Genomic DNA, 18,176 nt, shown 5'->3' on the forward strand with positions numbered 1-18,176 from the left:
TTCTTGGGGTGCCTTTGGGAGGAATTTTGGGAGTCCCCAGTTTCTGGTACCACCCCAGACCCTGCAGAGGCTGTGGGGATCTCTTCTCTGGCCTTGGGGGCAGCTGGGGGGTCCTGAGGGGGTGGGGGGGCTGGAAATGGGAGCAGCAACCATGGGGGGCTGGGAGGGGTCCCTGGCAGGGTTGGGGGGTCCTTTGGAGGGGGTTGTGGATGGGGGGGAAATGGGAGCAGCATCCTTGGGGAGATTGAGGGGTCCCTGGCAGTTTTTGGGCGGTCCTGAGGGTTGTGGTGGGGCTGGGAGGGCTCTCTGGCTGTTTTGGGTGGTCCTTTAGGGGGGTCCGGGGGGTCCTGGGCAGGGGAAAGGGCCCCAAAAGGCCCCAGGGGAACGCTCCGGGCTAATTAGCATAGCCACGCCCACACAGAGCTCATTAACATGTCCCCTCACTCCTGGCGTCACGTGCCCGGCAGTCACGTGCCTCGCCCTCTTCACAGGTCGCGTATCGCCCCGCCCCTCCCTGGTTCTGCCCTTTCCAATTGGTCCATTCCCCTTCACGTGATCCGCATCCCCCGCCCACTGCTTTTCCCGCTCGGCGTTTCCGCTTCCGTCGCGGGGTCCCGCCCCCCGCGGCCTCGCGGCGTCGCTGGAGGAAGAGGAGGAGGAAGAGGAGGAGGAAGAGGAAGAGCTGCGCCACAGGCGGGGGCGGATGGGAACGGTGAGGGGCCGGAGGGGTGCGGGACCGCAGCGGGGCTGAGCGAGGAGCGGGGAGCGAGAGGGATCCGAGCGGGGACACGCGGTCGGTGGGGACGGGCGAGCGGTGAGGGAGTGGGGTGGGGGGCGGCTGAGGTGGGTTCGTGTGGGGGAAAGGGCGTGAGGGAAGGGGCTGGGAGAGGGAGGGGGAGTTTGGGGGAAGTTTGTGAGGGGAAGGGGCGGTTTGAGGGAAGTTTTTGAGGGAACGGGTCAGTTTTGGGGCAGTTTGCGAGGAAGAGGGGCAGTTTTGGGGTTGTTTCTCAGGGGGAAGGGCAATTTGGAGGCAGTTTGTGAGGCGGAGGGGCGGTTTTGGGGGCAGTTTTTGAGGAAAAGGGGCAGTTTTGGGGGCAGTTTGTGAGAGGAAGGGGCAGTTTGTGAGGAAAAGGGGCAGTTTGAGTGCAGTTTGTGAGGAAAAGGGGCAGTTTTGGGGGCAGTTTGTGACGGGGAGGGGCGGTTTGAGGGCAGTTTTTGAGGGGGAGGGGCAGTTTGGTGGTTGTTTCTGAGGGAGAGGGGCAGTTTGCGAGGGGAAGGAACACTTTGGCGTGGGGGAGGCACCGCTTGGGAGGTTTTTGTGATTGGGGGCGGAACTCCGGGGCAGTTTTGGGGGTGTCCTTGCGGGGGAGGGGTGGACCCGGAGCTGTGTTTGTGTGGGGGAGGGGGAGCCCTGGCGGTGGGGGAGGGGAGGACGGAGTCACGTGGGGAGGGGGCGGGGCCGGGCTGTGTTTGGGGCGGGGCCAGGCGTTGTTTGGGGGCGGGGCCGGGCGCTGTTTAGGGGCGGGGTCCGGGGGCTGTTCGGGCTCTCGGGGCCGGCCGTGACCCCCTCCCCACCCTCTCCCCGGGGCTTTCAGCCCCCCCGCAGGATGGCGGAGGGCTGGGCCGAGTGCCCGGCGCTGGGCCCGGGCTGGCAGCGCCGCGAAGCTTTTCGGAAATCCGGGGCCACCAGCGGCCGCAGCGACACCTACTACAGGAGGTGCCTCTCCCTAAAAACCCCCAATTCTCCCCTCCCAACCCCACGGGACTGCGGGTGGGGCCGGCTCTGCCCTTTCTCCCCTCCTAGACCCCATCTCGTGTCCATTTAGGGGCTTCCCCCTCACCCCCCGGTGGTGTTTCAAGGGGAATTTCAGAGCCCCTCTCCCATCTCCCCCTCCACGATCTCCCCAGGGCCATCTCAATGCCCCTTTCCCCAAATATTCCCAGTCCCCTCCAATTTTCCCAGGCTGTTTTGGGGCTCAGTGGGTCCTTTTTGAGAGTTTTGGAGTCCCCTGAGCTCTGTTTGGTCCCCCTTTCCCATTCTCCCTTTGACATTTGGGGGCTCCCCCAGGCTCAGCGGTCCCCGTGGAGTTTTGGGGCCATTCCTGGGTGTTTTGGGTCCCCTCTGACCACACTCCCCGCAGCCCCACAGGGCAGAAGTTCCGCAGTAAGATCGAGCTGCGACGGTTCCTGGGCCCTGGGCATGACCTGAGCAACTTCGACTTCAAATCGGGGCAGCAGCGACCTGGCCCCACTCGGGTATGGGGGATGGGACCCTAAAAACCACGGGAGGGGGCACAAAAATCCCAAAAAACCTCGGGGAGGGAAACCTGGAGCTCTCCTTAGGGTGGGGAGCACCATAACAAGGAAGGAATTGGGGGTGGAATAAAGAGATGGGGCAAAAGGGGCTCCTCAAAATGTGGTTGAGAACCTGAATTGAGGGGGGAAACAAGGGGTCCTTTAATTGGGGAGGAACAGGAATGAGGGGGATCACAAGGCATTGTTATGACCTCCCCATTTTCTGCTTTTCAGACCAAGAAGAGCCCCAAATGGCATCTGCCCACCGGGCCCCTCCCAGAGCCCCCCAAAATCTTCACAAAGGAGGAAGAGGAGGTGGAGGTGGAAGTGGAGGTGGAGGTGGGCGGGGCTGAGACTGAGAAGGCCCCACCCTTACCAGGTCAGGCCCTGCCCATCCCCAACCAGGCCACGCCCTCTTCATCTGTGGCCACGCCCCTGAGGGAGCCCCCCCATCGCCGGACCCGGAAGCGGCCGCCCCTGGAGCCCCCCCAGGATGGGGTGATGGCGTGAGTGGGGGAACGGGGGGGGGTCGTGGGGTCCTCCAGGGGTGGGGAGTGGTCTCAGGAGCAGGGGGTAACCCCAGGAGGGAGGGATTGGGGTCCCTGGGGGGAATTTGGGGGATCCTTGGGGAAAAATTCAGAGTATTGGGGGTTCCCTCAGGGGGGCTGTGGGATTGTGGAGGACAATGAGGGTGTTGGGGTCCCCCTGGCGCCCCCAAAAATGCCACTCTCTCCTCTGCAGGCTGTGTGCTGGCTGCCAGACCCTCTTCCCAGGGGTGTCCCTGCCCCCCCAGCGCCGCTGCCGCTGGCTCTGCCCCGACTGCCGTGGTGAGCTTCGGCCTCAGTGCCTTCCTCCTCATCCTCTTCGTGCTCCTCTTCATCCTCTGAGTCTCTCTCCCACCTTCCTCAGCTCTCTCAGAGCTTTTTTTGTTTTATTCTCTTCCTCATTTTCCTGTTCTTCTTGCTCTTCATTCCCTGGGGTTTTCCCCCTCCATCATCATCATCATCATCATCATCATTCCTTAAATTTCTTCAGCCTCGTAATTATCACTTTATTCCTCTGAAATTTCCTCCTGCTTGATTCCTCCCTGCCTCCTTTTCCCTCTGTTTTGGACCATTTTGGTGGGGAAGGGAGCCTGAAGGAGTTTTGGAGGGGGGTCAGGGGGGAAATCCCAGGAAATTTGGGGTGACCCTGACCCCCTTCCTCCACCTCCCCCAGCCCAGAGACGAGACTTCAACCGGGAGCAGCGATTCTACAAGGTACCCCCAATTCCTCAGGGGGGTGGAAATGGTGCCCTTGGGCATTCCCCAAATCCCCCAGGGGTGGAAATGGTGCCCTTGGGCATTCCCCAAATCCCTCAGGGGTGGAAATGGTGCCCTTGGGCATTCCCCAAATCCCTCAGGGGGGTGAAATGGTGCCCTTGGGCATTCCCCAAATCCCTCAGGGGTGGAAATGGTGCCCTTGGGCATTCCCCAAATCCCTCAGGGGGGTGGAAATGGTGCCCTTGGGCATTCCCCAAATCCCTCAGGGGTGGAAATGGTGCCCTTGGGCATTCCCCAAATCCCTCAGGGGGGTGAAATGGTGCCCTTGGGCATTCCCCAAATCCCTCAGGGGTGGAAATGGTGCCCTTGGGCATTCCCCAAATCCCTCAGGGGTGGAAATGGTGCCCTTGGGCATTCCCCAAATCCGCCAGAGGGGTGGAAATGGTGCCCTTGGGCATTCCCCAAATCCCTCAGGGGGGTGAAATGGTGCCCTTGGGCATTCCCCAAATCCCCCAGAGGGGTGGAAATGGTTCCCTTGGGCATTCCCCAAATCCCCCAGGGGGTGAAATGGTGCCCTTGGGCATTCCCCAAATCCCTCAGGGGGGTGGAAATGGTGCCCTTGGGCATTCCCCAAATCCCTCAGGGGTGGAAATGGTGCCCTTGGGCATTCCCCAAATCCGCCAGAGGGGTGGAAATGGTGCCCTTGGGCATTCCCCAAATCCCTCAGGGGGGTGGAAATGGTGCCCTTGGGCATTCCCCAAATCCCTCAGGGGTGGAAATGGTGCCCTTGGGCATTCCCCAAATCCCTCAGGGGGGTGGAAATGGTGCCCTTGGGCATTCCCCAAATCCCCCAGGGGTGGAAATGGTGCCCTTGGGCATTCCCCAAATCCGCCAGAGGGGTGGAAATGGTGCCCTTGGGCATTCCCCAAATCCCCCAGGGTGGAAATGGTGCCCTTGGGCATTCCCCAAAACTGCCAGGGGTGAAATGGTGCCCTTGGGCATTCCCCAAATCCCTCAGGGGGGTGAAATGGTGCCCTTGGGCATTCCCCAAATCCCCCAGGGGTGGAAATGGTGCCCTTGGGCATTCCCCAAATCTGCCAGAGGGGTGGAAATGGTGCCCTTGGGCATTCCCCAAATCCCTCAGGGGTGGAAATGGTGCCCTTGGGCATTCCCCAAATCCCCCAGGGGTGGAAATGGTGCCCTTGGGCATTCCCCAAATCCCTCAGGGGTGGACATGGTGCCCTTGGGCATTCCCCAAATCCCTCAGGGGTGAAATGGTTCCCTTGGGCATTCCCCAAATCCCCCAGGGGTGGAAATGGTGCCCTTGGGCATTCCCCAAATCCCTCAGGGGTGGACATGGTGCCCTTGGGCATTCCCCAAATCCCCCAGGGGTGAAATGATGCCCTTGGGCATTCCCCAAATCCCCCAGGGGGTGTTTGGGGGCGCCCCCAGAGCCCTGACGCCCCCTCCCCACAGCGGGTGGGCTGTGGCACGTGCCAGGCCTGTCGCATCCCCGAGGATTGTGGCATCTGCAGCGCCTGCGCCCGCAGCACCCCCGGGGGCCCCTCCGGGCCCGGCCGGACCCCCAAGTGCCTCCTGCGCCGCTGCCTGCGCATTGTCAAGAAGGTACCGGCACCCCCTTGTCATTGTCACCCCCCTCGGTGTCACTGTCACCACCCCAGTGTCACCAACAACCCCCCAGTGTCACCAACACCCTCTTGTCACTGTCACTCCCCTTGGTGTAACCGGCACCCCCTCAATGTCACCAGCACCCCCTTGTCACTGTCACCCCCCCTCGGTGTCACCAGCACCCCCTTCATGTTGCTGTCACCCCCCCCCCAGTGTCACCAGTACCCCCCCATGTTAGTGTCACCCCTCATGTCACTGTAATCCTCCCTCTCCCAGTGTCGCTGTTACCCCTCCCAGTGTCACCAGCATCTCCCCAGGGTCACCAGCACCCCGTTGTCATTGTCACCCCTCTCATGTCACTCTAATCCTCCCTCTCCCAGTGTCACTGTCACCCCCCCACTGTCACTGTCAACCCCCAAATGTCACCAGCACCCCCCCCATGTTAATGTCACCTCTGTCATGTCACCGTAATCCTCGCCCTCCCAGTGTCACTGTCACCCTCCCCAGTGTCATTGTCACCCCCCAAGTGTTGCTGTCACCCCCAAATGTCACCATAATCCTCTCTCTCCCCGTGTCACTGTCACCTCCTGTGTCACCACAAACCTGTGTGTCCCCTGTGTCACCTCTGTGTCCCCTCCTTCATTGTCTGAGGATGTGCGTGGTGCTGTGTTAATTAACGTTAATCTGTGTTAATTAACATTACCAGTGTTACTCTGCGTGACTGATACCCCACGTTATTTTACATTATCGCATTTTATCCCTGTTTTCTCATGTTATTTTGTGTAATTCCACTCTGTTCCCTGTTATCTACGTTATTCCACGTTCCTGGAGGGCCTGGGCTGCAGCTCCTGCCTTGTCCCCCTGTCCCTGTCCTTGTCTGTGGTTGCTCTTTCACCCATGTCCTCCTGCACCCTCGAGTGTTATCCCATATTTGTTATCCTGTATTTTCCCATATTTCCCCATGTCCTTTATTCTATATTTTCCCATATTTCCCCGTGGTTTTTATCCTGTATTTTCCCGTATTTCCCCATAGTTTTTATCCTGTATTTTCCCATGTTTCCCCATGTCCTTTATCCTATATTTTCCCATATTTCCCCATGGTTTTTATCCTTGATTTTCCCATATTTCCCCATGTTTTTTATCCTGTATTTTCCCATATTTCCCCATGTTTTCCCTGCCCTCCTGGCTAGCCCTTGTGTCCCTGCTGTGGCTCCTGCCTTGTCCCTCCTGCCCCTTATCTGTGGCTGCTCATTCACCCATATCCTCCTATACCCTCGAGTGTTATCCCATGTTTTTTATCCCATATTTTCCCATATTTCCCCATAGTTTTTATCCTATATTTTCCCGTATTTCTCCATGGTATTTATCCTGTATTTACCTATATTTCCCCATGTTTTTTATTGTGTATTTTCCCATATTTCCCCATGTCCTTTATCCTTGATTTTCCCATATTTCCCCATGTTTTCCCTGCCCTCCTGGCTAGCCCTCGTGTCCCCGCTGTGGCTCCTGCCTTGTCTCCTTGTCTGTGGCTGCTCATTCACCCACATCCTCCTATACCCTCGATACCCTCGAGTGTTATCCCATGTTATTTTATCCATAATTTCCCCATGTTTTTATCCTGTATTTTCCCATATTTCCCATGTCTTTATCCTATATTTTCCCATATTTCTCCATGGTTTTTTATCCTGTATTTTCCCATATTTCCCCATGTTTTTTATCCTTGATTTTCCCATATTTCCCCATGTTTTTATCCTGATTTTCCCATATTCCCATGTTTTCCCTGCCGCTAACCCTCATGTCCCCGCTGTGGCTCCTGCCTTGTCCCTCCTGCCCCTTATCTGTGGCTGCTCACTCACCCACATCCTCCTATACCCTCGAGTGTTATCCCATGTTTTTTATCCCACATTTTCCCATATTTCCCTGTGTTTTTTATCCCATATTTTCCCATATTTCTCCATGGTATTTATCCTGTATTTTCCTGTATTTCCCCATATTTTTTATCCTGTATTTTCCCATATTTCCCTGTGTTTTTATCTTGTATTTTCCCATATTTCCCCATGTTTTCCTGGCTAACCCTCCTGTCCCTGCTGTGGCTCCTGCCTTGTCCCTCCTGCCCCTTGTCTGTGGCTGCTCATTCACCCACATCCTCCTATACCCTCGAGTGTTATCCCATGTTTTTTATCCCGTATTTTCCCATATTTCCCCATGGTTTTTATCCCGTATTTTCCCATATTTCCCTATAGTTTTTATCCTGTATTTTCCCATGTTTCCCCATGATTTTTATCCTGTATTTACCTAAATTTCCCCATGTTTTTTATTGTGTATTTTCCTGTATTTCCCCATGTTTTTTATCCTATATTTTCCCATATTTCCCCATGGTTTTTATCCTGTATTTTCCCATATTTCCCCATGTTTTTTATCTTGTATTTTCCCATATTTCCCCATGTCCTTTATCCTATGTTTTCCCATATTTCTCCATGTTTTTTATCCTGTATTTTCCCATATTTCCCCATGTTTTTTATCCTGTATTTCCCCATGTTTTCCCTGCCCTCCTGGCTAACCCTCGTGTCCCCGCTGTGGCTCCTGCCTTGTCCCTCCTGCCCCTTGTCTGTGGCTGCTCATTCACCCACATCCTCCTATACCCTCGAGTGTTATCCCATGTTTTTTATCCCATATTTTCCCATATTTCCCCACGTTTTTTATCCTGTATTTTCCCATATTTCCCCATGGTTTTTATTCTGTCTTACCTATATTTCCCCATGGTTTTTATCCTGTATTTACCTATATTTCCCCATGGTTTTTATTGTATATTTTCCCATATTTCCCCATGTCCTTTATCCTATATTTTCCCATATTTCTCCATGGTTTTTATCCTGTATTTTCCTGTATTTCCCCATGTTTTTTATCCTATATTTTCCCATATTTCCCCATGTTTTTTATCCTGTATTTTCCCATATTTCCCCGTGTTTTTATCTTGTATTTTCCCATATTTCCCCATGTTTTCCCTGCCCTCCTGGCTAGCCCTTGTGTCCCCGCTGTGGCTCCTGCCTTGTCCCTCCTGCCCCTTGTCTGTGGCTGCTCATTCACCCACATCCTCCTATACCCTCGAGTGTTATCCCATGTTTTTTATCCCACATTTTCCCATATTTCCCTGTGTTTTCTCCCTGCAGGGCCTGGGCTGCGGCTCCTGCGCCGGCTGCCTGAGCACCGAGGACTGCGGCAGCTGCTGCATCTGCCTGCGGCGCCTGCAGCCCGGCCTCAAGCGCCAGTGGCGCTGCCTGCGGCGCCGCTGCCTGCGCCCCAAGGTGGGACTGTCCCCCCCAGAACCCCCCCAGTGTCACCCCTGGGACCCCCAGCACCTCCCCACTGTCACACCAGCACCCTGGTGTGTCCCCCACCCATTGTCCCCTGCTGACCCCCCACTCTGTGTTCCCTCAGAAAGCCAAGGTGGCCAAGAAGCCGCAGAGCCCCCGGCCCCTGACAGAGGTGAGTGTGGGACCCCCACACCGGGCAGTGGCACAGCGGAGACCCCCGGGTGTTCTGGGGGACCCCCAAAGTGCCGCCCTCAGCCCCGTTTGTCCCCCCAGAAATGGAAGCCTCTCGTGGAGCGGGAGCCCAGCGATGCCTCCAGCGCCAGGCACAGAGTGAGTGGGACCCCCCTGGGCACACCTGGGCACACCTGGAACCCCCCCCCACAAACCCCCCCTCCCTCCCAGAAGCTGCTGAACAAGGGCAAGGAGAAGAAGAAGCCGGGGCGACCCCTCAAGGCCCCTGGGCCCCGCGGGGTGAGTGACAGGCCTTAGCCACGCCCCCCTGTGTCATAGCTCCGCCCCTCCATCAATGGCCACGCCCCTTCCAGAGCAGCTATTGGGGCAGGGGGGAAGCCGTAATGCTCCTAATATAGGGGCCTGCAAAAGGGGGCAGGATTGGGGTGCAGGTACCGTAATGATCCTATGAGCCATTCCAATACTGAATATTGGGGTTCATCACATTCAAACCCCATTAATATTGGGGTGCCAAAACCATAATACCCCTAATGCTGGGGCCAGATCATTGTGACAGCCCAAAAACTGTTCACAGCTGATGGTGAGGTTTGAGCAACCCTGGCTGTGGCGTTGGGGCAGTGTAATGCTCCAAATTTTGGGGTTCAGGTACCTCAAAACTCCTCAGAGCAGAGTTTGGTTACCATAATTCTCCTAATAACTGTTCCAGGTATAGCAAGACCTAAGATACCAATAGTGGGGTACAGATAACGTAATACCTCTAGTAGCAGAATGCCCCAAATGCTGGGGCTCAGATACCATAATGGCTCTATTAATGGAGTGCAGATACCATAATGCCCCAAATAGTGAGGTGCAGTTACCATAATGTCTTCAAAAGTGGGGTGCAGATACCGAAGTGCCCCTAATAGTGGGGCTCAGATGCTGTAATACCTCTAATACTGGGGTGCAGATACCGTAATGCCTCAAATACTGGGGCTCAGACACTGTAATGCCTTTAATAGCCGGGCTCTGATACGTAATATTTCTAATAGCAGAGTGTAGATACCGTAATGTCTCTAATAGTGCAGTGCAGATACCGTAGTGTCTCTAATAGTGGGGTGCATGTACCGTAATGCCCCAAATAGTGGGGCTTGGATACCATAATGTATCTAATAGTGGAGAACAGATAACATAGTATTTCTGATATCAGGGTGCAGATACCGTAATGCCTGTAATAGTGGGGTTCAGATACCATAATGCCTCTCATAGCAGGGTGCAGATACTGTAATGTCTCTAATAGCAGAGCTTTGATACTGTATTGCTCCAAATAGTGAGGCTTACATGCCGTAATGCTTCTAATAGCAGGGCTCAGACACCATAATACCTCTAATAGTGGGGTGCAGATACCACAGTGCCCCTAATACTGGGGCTTAGATACCGTAATGCCTCTAGAGCAGAGTGCAGATACCGTAATACCCCAAATACTGGGGCTCAGATAACATAATGCCTCTAATAGTAGAGTGCAGATAATGTAATGCCCCAAATACTGGGGCTTGGATACCGTAATGCCTTTAATATTGGGCTGCAGATACCGTAATGCCTCTATTAGTGGGATCAGTACCATAATGCCTCTAATAGCTGGGCTCAGATACCGTAATGCCTCTGTTAGCGTGGTCAGATACCATAATGCCTCTAATAGCAGGGCTCAGATACTGTAATGCCCCAAATACTGGGGCTCAGATACCGTAATGCCTCTAATAGCTGCTCCTACCGGAATGCTCGTCCTAATCCGCTGCTGCTGCCTGGCTGCCGTAATACCCCTAACACTGCCGCATCTACCGTAACGCTCCTAATAGCTGTTCCCGCACTAACACCGCGCCACCGGGCAGGCCCTGGGGACCTCCCCCCCCGCCACTGCAGCGGGCCCTGGGGACAGTTGGGGACGCGGGGGTGACGCCGCTCTCTGCCGGCAGCGGGGGGTGCGGAGCCGGGCCAGCCGGCGCTGCGGGGTGTGCGCAGCCTGCCGGCGCCCGGCCGACTGCGGCCGCTGCGACTTCTGCCGGGACAAGCCCAAATTCGGGGGCCAGAACCTCAAGCGCCAGAAGTGCCGCTGGAGGCAGTGCCTGCGCTGTGCCATGGTGGGTGCCCCCCAGTGCTTCCTCCCTCCCAGTGCCTCCCAGTAACGTCCCAGTGAGCCCCAGCCATCCCCTCCACCCCCCTTTCCTCAGTGACCCGACTCCTTTGGCTGGGGAAACTGAGGCACACGCAAGGTTCGGGCTCCCCCGGCCACCCCGGCGCTGGGTGCAGCCCAGTTTGGACCAGTATGGACAAGTTCAGGGTGGGAGGGGAGGCATTGGTTGGCACCCAGGTGGCACCTGGACGCCGCCTGGGTTCTGTTTCTGCTGGGGGGTTTCCCGGACGCCTGGGTCCTTCCTGCATTGCTTGGCTTTGGGGGGCTCACCCTGGGTCCCTTTTGAGGGGAAGGGGTGGGGGTCCCGGGTGGGGGTCCCTTGGCCACCCAGGCCCACCTGGGGGGGCTCTTCTTGCATTTGTGCCCCCCCCAAATGCGCATCCCCCTCCCCTTGGCACTGCCCCCCCCCGCTCTGAGGTCTCTCTCCTGGCGCAGAGGCGGCTGCTGCCGGTGGGGGGGGGTCGCTGGGGGTCCCCCTGGAGCGGCCGCCCCCTCCCCCTGTCCAGGCCCCGCCGCCGCCGGCCCCCCCGCGCCGCCGCCCGGAGCCGCCGCCGCCTGCCCCGCCCCCCCCGCAAGGTAACGGGACCCCCCCTTGTGCTCAGGGGGGACCCCAAAATGCTCCTCCCACCCCCACGGGACCCTCACCCTGCCCCCCCAGAAATAACCCCAAATCCTCCCCCCTCCTTGGCTGTGCTTGCTTTGCTGCTTTGCTGTGCTCGGACTCTCCCCGCTCGGGGGCACCCAGGTGTCAGGGGAGGGGACCAAGGTGTCCCCACGCCCCCCCTCCCCCCGCAGGAGGGGCTCTGGGGGGTTTTGGGGACCCCCGGATGCCTCAGTCTCCTCCCCGTTGACACCAAGGCTTGTGTGTGCCTCAGTTTCCCCACGGGAGGTTGAGGTGGGGGGGTCCTCTGGAGACACCTGAGTCCCTTTTTCAGGGGTGGGGGGTCCCTCCTGGATACCTGAAGGGAAATGGGGGGGGGGTCTCACCTGGCTGCCCCTCCCCCACAGGAGAAGGAGGAGCCGCTGGGGGGGGCTGAGAACGGCCCCAGGCCCCTCCCGGGGCCCCCCCTGCGCCTCTGCCCCATCAAGGAGGAAGCAGGACCCCTCCCCCGCCTCGAGGTGAGACCCCCCGGCTGCCTGGGACCCCCCCTGCACACCTGGGACCCCCCCGTGACCCCCCCTGCCCCCCAGGACCCTCGCCTGGGGCTCCTCATCGCCTCGGCCCCGCGCCTCAAGGGGGCCCCCCCGGAGCCCAGCGTCGCCCCCCAAAGGGTGAGTGGGACCCCAGACACCCCCCCTGAGGCTCCTCGGGGTGCCTGGGACCCCCATAACGCCCCTGCCCCTCCTTTTCCAGCCCCCCCCGGGGGATCTGGGGGTCCTGATCGCCGCCACCCCCCGTGTGAAGCAGGAGCAGCCGCAGCCCAGCGCGTCCCTGGTGCCGGTAAGGGGGGGAAACTCTGCGGTTTGGGGGGGTCCCTGCGGTTTGGGGGGGTCCCTGCGGTTTGGGGGGTCCTGAGCCTCTGCCTTCACCCCCAGGTGCCCCCCCAGCCTCCCTCTCCGCAGCTGGTGGTGCTGGATGAGAGTGAGGAGGAGGAAGAAGAGGAAGAGGAGGGCGGCAGCCGAGTGGTGAGGAAGAGGGGGGGTCAGAGGATTTGGGGGGATCCTGGGGGGGCTTTTTGACAGGTGAGGGGTCTTGGGAAGGGGTTGGGGGTGTCCTGGGGGTGGCTTTAAAGGGAATTTGGGGAGAAGGGTCTGACAAATGGGAACTTCAGGTGGGATTTTGGTGAGCTAGGGAAGGGATTTTTGGGGCTGCAGGGAGGTTTTTGGGGTCCTGGTGAGTTTGGGAAGGGATTTTGGGGAGCAGGGATAGGTTTTTGGGGTCCTGGTGATTTGGGGAAGGGATTTTGTGAGGGGTGGGGGAGGTTTTTGGCATCCTGGTGAGTTTGGGAAGGGATTTTGGGGAGGGGGGAGGTTTTTGGGGTCCTGGTGAGTTTGGGAAGGGATTTTGGGGAGCAGGGATAGGTTTTTGGGGTCCTGGTGAGTTTGGGAAGGGATTTTGGGGAGCAGGGATAGGTTTTTGGGGTCCTGGTGAATTTGGGAAGGGACTCTTGGCTTGATCCTTGGGTTTCTTGGGAGGGTCTCCAAGCAGGGGGGTTTACAAGGAGGAAGTTCCTGCTGGCTGGGGGGGGTTCTTGGGGGTCTCTAAGTGCTCCCCCCACCCTATTAACCCTTTCTTCCCCACAGCCCTTCCCGCTGCCCCCCGCTCCCCAGCTCTGGCCCGGCTCCTTCCTGGAGGAACTGGCCGAGATTCCCCTCCCGGCCCACTGGGGGGTCGTGGGGGCTGACGGTGGTCCCGGGCCGTGCCCGGCGCGGGGGCTGCGCCTCGTTCAGCGCTGCCCCCGCTCCTCCATGGCCGCGGCCGCCGTGCTGCTCAACCCGGGCTTGGCATTCCGGGTCCTGGTTGCCCGAGGCCGCCCGGTGCCCCCCGGGCATGAGGTGCTGGCCCGGCGCCCCCCCCTGCGCTCCGTGCTGGACCTGGTGGAGCTGCTCTGCGATCTCGAGGCCTACGGGCCCTGCCCGGGACCCCCGGCCCGGCCCCCAGCCCCTCGCTGCCATGTCCTGGTGAGGGGGGGGCGCTGCTGCCGGCCCTGCCAAATGCTGGCGGGGGAGGGGCATTGAGGGAAAAGGGGGAGGGAGGAGGGGATTGGGGTGGGAGGGGGAGCAATTGGGGGGGGGTGGGAGTGAAAAATGTGGGGAGGGGGATGTTGATGGGAAGGGAAAAGGGAAATTTGGGGGGGTTGGGAAGTGATGGTTGAACTGGAATTGGGGTGAATAAAATTGGGAGGGGGGAAAAGAAAATGAGGGACCTAAAAGTGAGGGGGGAACTAAAATTGGGGGATGTGGGGGTGGTGGGGAGGAGGGATGGGGTGTTGCACCTTTGGGGAGTGGGATTTGGGGATGGAGCCTTGGGTGTAGTGGGAGAGGGGCACTGGGGGGTCCCCAGGGTGGGATTGACACCCTGGGACCCCCAGAGAGTCATTGGGAGGTCCTGGGGTGCCCCCCAGGTTTGGGGGCTCCAGGATCCCACTGTTGGGGTTCAGGGGGACCCCAGGGTGACACCCCGACTTTGGGGACCCCTGGTGTCCCCCCCACAGTGTCAGGTTGCCCCTCCCCCAGTGACACAGCAAGGCTGAGGGACCCCAGTGGTGGCATTTTGAGTGGGGGGAGTCCCCAGTGTGGTACCACTCCCCCCGTTTGGTTTCCCAGGGATATTGGGGTGCTCTCAGCACCCATTTTTGGGGGGGCTTGCCCCCCACCCCCCAGGTTTATGGGGACATCAGGTTTATGGGGCCCCGAGTTTGTTTGTTCTCCCATTTCCCCAGTGCCATACTGGGGCCCCTCCCCCACCCCCCAGAGCTTCTATTTTTGACACTGGAACCGCCCCCCGAAATGGGGGCGCGGCCCCTTTAAGAGCCCTGCCCTCCCCTTTGTAGAGATTTAAATTACCTGTTTAAGGCGCGGGGAGGGGCGTGGCTTTCCCTAGCCCCGCCCCTTTGTTCAGGCCCCGCCTACACGCACCTTTCACCTGCTGTTGCTTCCTTAGGCCATGTCCTTTTATGGTAAAGGGGCGTGGTCTGAGCTGCTTAAGCCACTCCCACTCCCCCGCCCCTTGCGCTGCCTTCAGGGAGTTTTGCGCCGAAGCCATAACCCCGCCCCCTCCCCTTAGCTCCGCCCCCTCGGCAGAATTTAAAGAGACCGCGAGGAATTATTTTTGTTAAAAGTAATAAAAGCTTTAAGGAGAAAAATAAAACATCTGGTGGTCCTTGAGACAGGAATCGGTGTCCGGAGGGGGCCCTGGTGATCCACACACCTGGAGCCCCCCCAAATTTGAGGGAGGGTCTCACCGGCCTGTCCCAAACACCTTCTCCAGCAGGCTCTGGGGGGGCGCGGCCGGGGGGGGCCGAGCTTTGCGCCTCCAAATCTCCTCTTCTGTCGGTCTCTGGGTGAAGCCCCAGGTCCGGGGAGGGGCTGCGGGGTCTCCCGAGGTTTTGGGGGGCTCCTTGGAGGCGTGGCGGGCGTAGAACCCCCCCTCCCGCTTGGCCTGGGCCACCTCGGCCCGCAGGCGCTGCGCCCGCACCTGGCGCTCGTAGCTGAGCCGCTCGCTCAGGTGAGGCCACCGGAAGCCGGGCAGGTACTGGGGAGGGTGGGCAAGGTCAGGGCACCCCCAAACAACCTCAGACCACCCCCTCCAATAAGGTTTTGGGGTGTTCAAACTCCCCTCAGCTGCTGGGCCAGGTGTGTGGGAGGGGTCCCCCAACACAGCTCAGCCCCTCCCCACTGAATGCCCCTCCTACAGTGTAGGGGGCACCCCTGAACCCTAAAACAGGGACCCCCAGTGGGGCAAAACCATCCGAAACCCCCCCATAAAAGGGACCCGGGTGCGTCATACAAATCTGGGACCCCCAAAAAGGGACCCCAACCCCTCACCCATAAAGGGTCCCAATTACCCAGGAACCCACAGGTGTCCCCCCCCCATCCTCTGCCAGGGCACCCAAAGATCTGAGACCCCCCAAAAAGGGATCTGAGATGTCCCAAAAAGGGACCCAGGTGCTCCCTACAAATCTAGGAACCCCAAAAAGGGACCCAGGGCTACCCCAACCTCTCACCCATAAAGGGCTCCCAATTACCCAGGAACTTACAGGTGCTCTCCCTCCTCCAAAGGTCTGGGACCCCCCCCGCCAAAAAAGGGACCCAGGTGCTCCCTACAAATCTATGACCCCCAAAAAGGGACCCCAACCCCTCACCCATAAAAGGTCCCAATTACCCAGGAACCAACAGGTGCCCACCCCCTTCCTCTCCCAGAGCACCCAAAGATCTAAGACCCCCAAAAAATGGATCTGAGACTCCCCAAAAAGGGATCCAACCTCCCCTAAAACCGTTCTGAACCACCCAGCACCCCCCGAGCCCCACCTTGATGCTCCAGTAGTGATGGCGGAAGGGGCTGCGGGGCCGGGGGGCCATGGGGGCCCCGTGCAGGAGTTTGGCCGCGCGTTTGGCCGCTCGCTTGTCCCGGAATTCTACCCAGCCCTCGGCGAACGCCACGGCCGGGGGTCCCCCCGGGCGCTGCCGCCGCCGCCGCACGGAACCTCCTGAGGGAACGGGGAGGGGGCGCTGAGACCCCCGGGAGGGCTGAGATTCCCACCCAGGGGTGCTGAACGTGGTGTCAGCAGGGCTGGGAGGGGCCCTGACTCCCAAATTCTGTACCTGCCTGCGGGGACCCCCCCCTTTCCCTATTGCTGGGGACCCCCCAGACCCCCCCCGGGACCCCCGGACTCACCGTGGGGCTGCAGGAAGACCCTGCCCAGCTCCCCGTGCGGCCGCAGCAGAGCCCGGGCCTGGCGGGGCCCGAAGCCCGGGGGGAGGAAGGACAAATAAAGGACCCCCGGTACCACCGGCTTTGGGGGGGGGTCCGAGGGGGCTTCGGCAGCGGGGGAGCCCTCGGGACCCTCTTCTTCCTCCTCCTTTCCTTCCTCTTCTTCCCTCTCCTTTTCTTCCTCTTCTTCCTCCTTCTCCTCCTCTTCTTCACCCTCCATTTCTTCCTCTTCCTCCTCCTTTTCTTCCTCTTCCTCTTCTTCCTCCTCTTCTTCTTCCTCCTCCTCGCCCCTCCCGTGCGGGTCCCGCTCGGCCGCAGCCATGGCCCCTGCGATGGGCAGGAGGGAGTTAAAGGGAAGCCAGCACCCCCAGGGCCCCCTGACCCCTTTCCAGGCTCTGTCGCACCCCCGAATTCCCCTCAGGAACTCCAAAATCGCCCCCCGGGCCTCCCCCCGGGCCCGCACCCTCACAACGCGGCCGGCTGCGGTCGTAAAACACCAACAGAGCCGTAAAGCACCGCTAGCAGGGGCGGGGAGTCGCGAAAAAGCCGTAAAGCGCGGAGGGGCGTGGCCTGTCTTGGGGGCGTGGTTACACTGGGAGGGGCGTGGCCCAATGTGGGGGTGTGGCCTGGCTGCGGCGAGGAGCGCGCGCTGCGGTTTGGGCGGGAACGGCTGAGGCGGAGTTTTGGCGGGAAAGGCCCCGCCCGCTCTGAGACCACACGAACTGCCCCCCAGTGCCCCCCCCCCCCACAGTCCTTGGACCCACTGAACACCCCCGGCACCCACTGACCCCCTCAGGACCCACTGACCCCTCCTGGGACCCACTGACCCCCTCGCAATGTCCCCTCGTTGTCCCCTCAAAGCTCTCCTGGTTCACCCCCCTCATGGCGCCCACAGACCCCCGCCCCCCTGCCTCTCCATGGCCCCCTCAGCCCCCCAAATGTCCCCACAGCCCCCCCAGGATCCCCCTCGCCCTCCCAGAGTCCCCTCAGGTCCCCAGAGCCCCCCTCAGCCCCCCCCCGTGTCCCCCTCCCTCATCTGGTGCTGGTGGGGGGGTCCTGGCTGCAGATGAGCAGTGGATTAACCCCCCCCGCCATAATCCGACAGCTGGGGGGGATTAGAGCCCTCCCGGCCCCCCCAAACCCCCCGGGGGCTCAGCTCCACCATGGGACTCTCTGAGGATGTGTTGGGGGGGCACCCCTAATCCCCCTCACCCCCCCCCCCCCAATAATTAACATCTGGTTTAATTGGGGGGGGCCCACGGGACTGCGGGAGTTCGGCCAAACCGAGATTGGGGGGTGGAACCCTCCCCCTCCCGTCCCCATCAGCATCTGGAGGGACCCCGAGGGGGGGGAATTGGGGGGATTTGGGGGGGCCAGGACAGGGGCGGCCCCCACCCGCAGTCCCCAGCGGCTGCACAGGGACAGGAGCACCCACGGGCCAGGTGAGCGGGATGGGGGCGCCGGGACCCCAAACTGGGGGGTGCTGGGGACCCCCAAACCTCCCTCCAGGCAGAGCCCCCTGCCCCATGGGGGGCTCACCCCGCATTGGGGGTGTCCCTGCCGCATGGGGTGTCATTACCCCCCTCCCCAATGGATACCCCCTGTAACCCCCTTTGTCCCCTACTGCCCACCCTGGTGTCCCTGTGACCCCCCTGGTCCCTGGGGTGCCACCACCACTGCCCACCCTGCTGACCCCCCCGGTGGCCCTGCTGTCCCTGTGCCCCCCCTGGCACCCACCCTGCCCCACAGGCAGCCACCTCTGCCCCATGCCGTGCCACCACTGCCCACCCTGCTGTCCCTGTGCCCCCCTGCCCCACAGAAAGCCCCCCAAGTCTGCCCCCCATCATCCCCTAACCCCCTTCTCTCTGCCTCCAGCCCACCATGCCAGCCCCACTGGTGACCCTGCTGTCTTTGTGTCCCCCTGCCCCACAGGGAGCCACCTC

At 60.1% G+C, this 18,176-nt stretch overlaps 2 protein-coding genes across 11 annotated transcripts; one reads left to right on the plus strand and one right to left on the minus strand.

Moving 5' to 3' along the window:
* The first annotated feature begins 565 nt into the window (after nucleotides 1-565).
* Nucleotides 566-13,567, plus strand: MBD1 (methyl-CpG binding domain protein 1). 10 transcript variants are annotated; one of them, XM_064737040.1, is made up of 17 exons: nucleotides 566-712; nucleotides 1,596-1,717; nucleotides 2,142-2,256; nucleotides 2,530-2,801; nucleotides 3,037-3,122; nucleotides 3,514-3,554; nucleotides 5,034-5,183; nucleotides 8,357-8,491; nucleotides 8,625-8,672; nucleotides 8,774-8,830; nucleotides 8,903-8,971; nucleotides 10,642-10,806; nucleotides 11,868-11,978; nucleotides 12,051-12,131; nucleotides 12,214-12,300; nucleotides 12,396-12,485; nucleotides 13,104-13,567. In XM_064737040.1, the coding sequence occupies exons 1-17, from the start codon at nucleotides 704-706 to the stop codon at nucleotides 13,536-13,538; spliced, it is 2,073 nt and encodes a 690-aa protein (XP_064593110.1). In that variant the 5' UTR covers nucleotides 566-703; the 3' UTR covers nucleotides 13,539-13,567. The 10 variants fall into 10 exon arrangements, with proteins under 10 accessions (XP_064593110.1, XP_064593111.1, XP_064593107.1 ...); XM_064737041.1 differs by lacking the exon at nucleotides 12,051-12,131; XM_064737037.1 differs by having other exon boundaries at nucleotides 8,906-8,971; nucleotides 11,868-12,131.
* Nucleotides 13,568-14,625: 1,058 nt separating this feature from the next.
* On the minus strand, nucleotides 14,626-16,799 carry LOC135460280 (activator of basal transcription 1-like). The gene is made up of 4 exons (XM_064737051.1): nucleotides 16,697-16,799; nucleotides 16,198-16,560; nucleotides 15,831-16,009; nucleotides 14,626-15,054 (listed from the first exon to the last, which is right to left on the minus strand). Exons 2-4 carry the CDS (start codon nucleotides 16,553-16,555, stop codon nucleotides 14,761-14,763), a joined length of 831 nt encoding a protein of 276 aa, XP_064593121.1. The 5' UTR covers nucleotides 16,556-16,560; nucleotides 16,697-16,799; the 3' UTR covers nucleotides 14,626-14,760.
* Between the last annotated feature and the right edge of the window lie 1,377 nt (nucleotides 16,800-18,176).

Source organism: Zonotrichia leucophrys, unplaced genomic scaffold (assembly GCF_028769735.1).
Source record: "Zonotrichia leucophrys gambelii isolate GWCS_2022_RI unplaced genomic scaffold, RI_Zleu_2.0 Scaffold_34_1600103, whole genome shotgun sequence".
Taxonomy (NCBI): domain Eukaryota; kingdom Metazoa; phylum Chordata; class Aves; order Passeriformes; family Passerellidae; genus Zonotrichia; species Zonotrichia leucophrys.

What these genes read in the sequence shown, in the direction of transcription:
- MBD1 (XM_064737046.1), top strand. An exon ending in AGCGACACCTACTACAGGAG is followed by an intron (nt 1,718 to 2,141) that starts GTGCCTCTCCCT and finishes CACTCCCCGCAG; the next exon opens with CCCCACAGGGCAGAAGTTCC. An exon ending in AGGCCCCTGGGCCCCGCGGG is followed by an intron (nt 8,972 to 10,641) that starts GTGAGTGACAGG and finishes CTCTGCCGGCAG; the next exon opens with CGGGGGGTGCGGAGCCGGGC.
- LOC135460280 (XM_064737051.1), bottom strand. Translation starts at nt 16,555, where the DNA reads ATGGCTGCGGCCGAGCGGGACCCGCACGGGAGGGGCGAGGAGGAGGAA. An exon ending in GGTCTTCCTGCAGCCCCACG is followed by an intron (nt 16,010 to 16,197) that starts GTGAGTCCGGGG and finishes CCGTTCCCTCAG; the next exon opens with GAGGTTCCGTGCGGCGGCGG. An exon ending in ATCACTACTGGAGCATCAAG is followed by an intron (nt 15,055 to 15,830) that starts GTGGGGCTCGGG and finishes CACCCTCCCCAG; the next exon opens with TACCTGCCCGGCTTCCGGTG.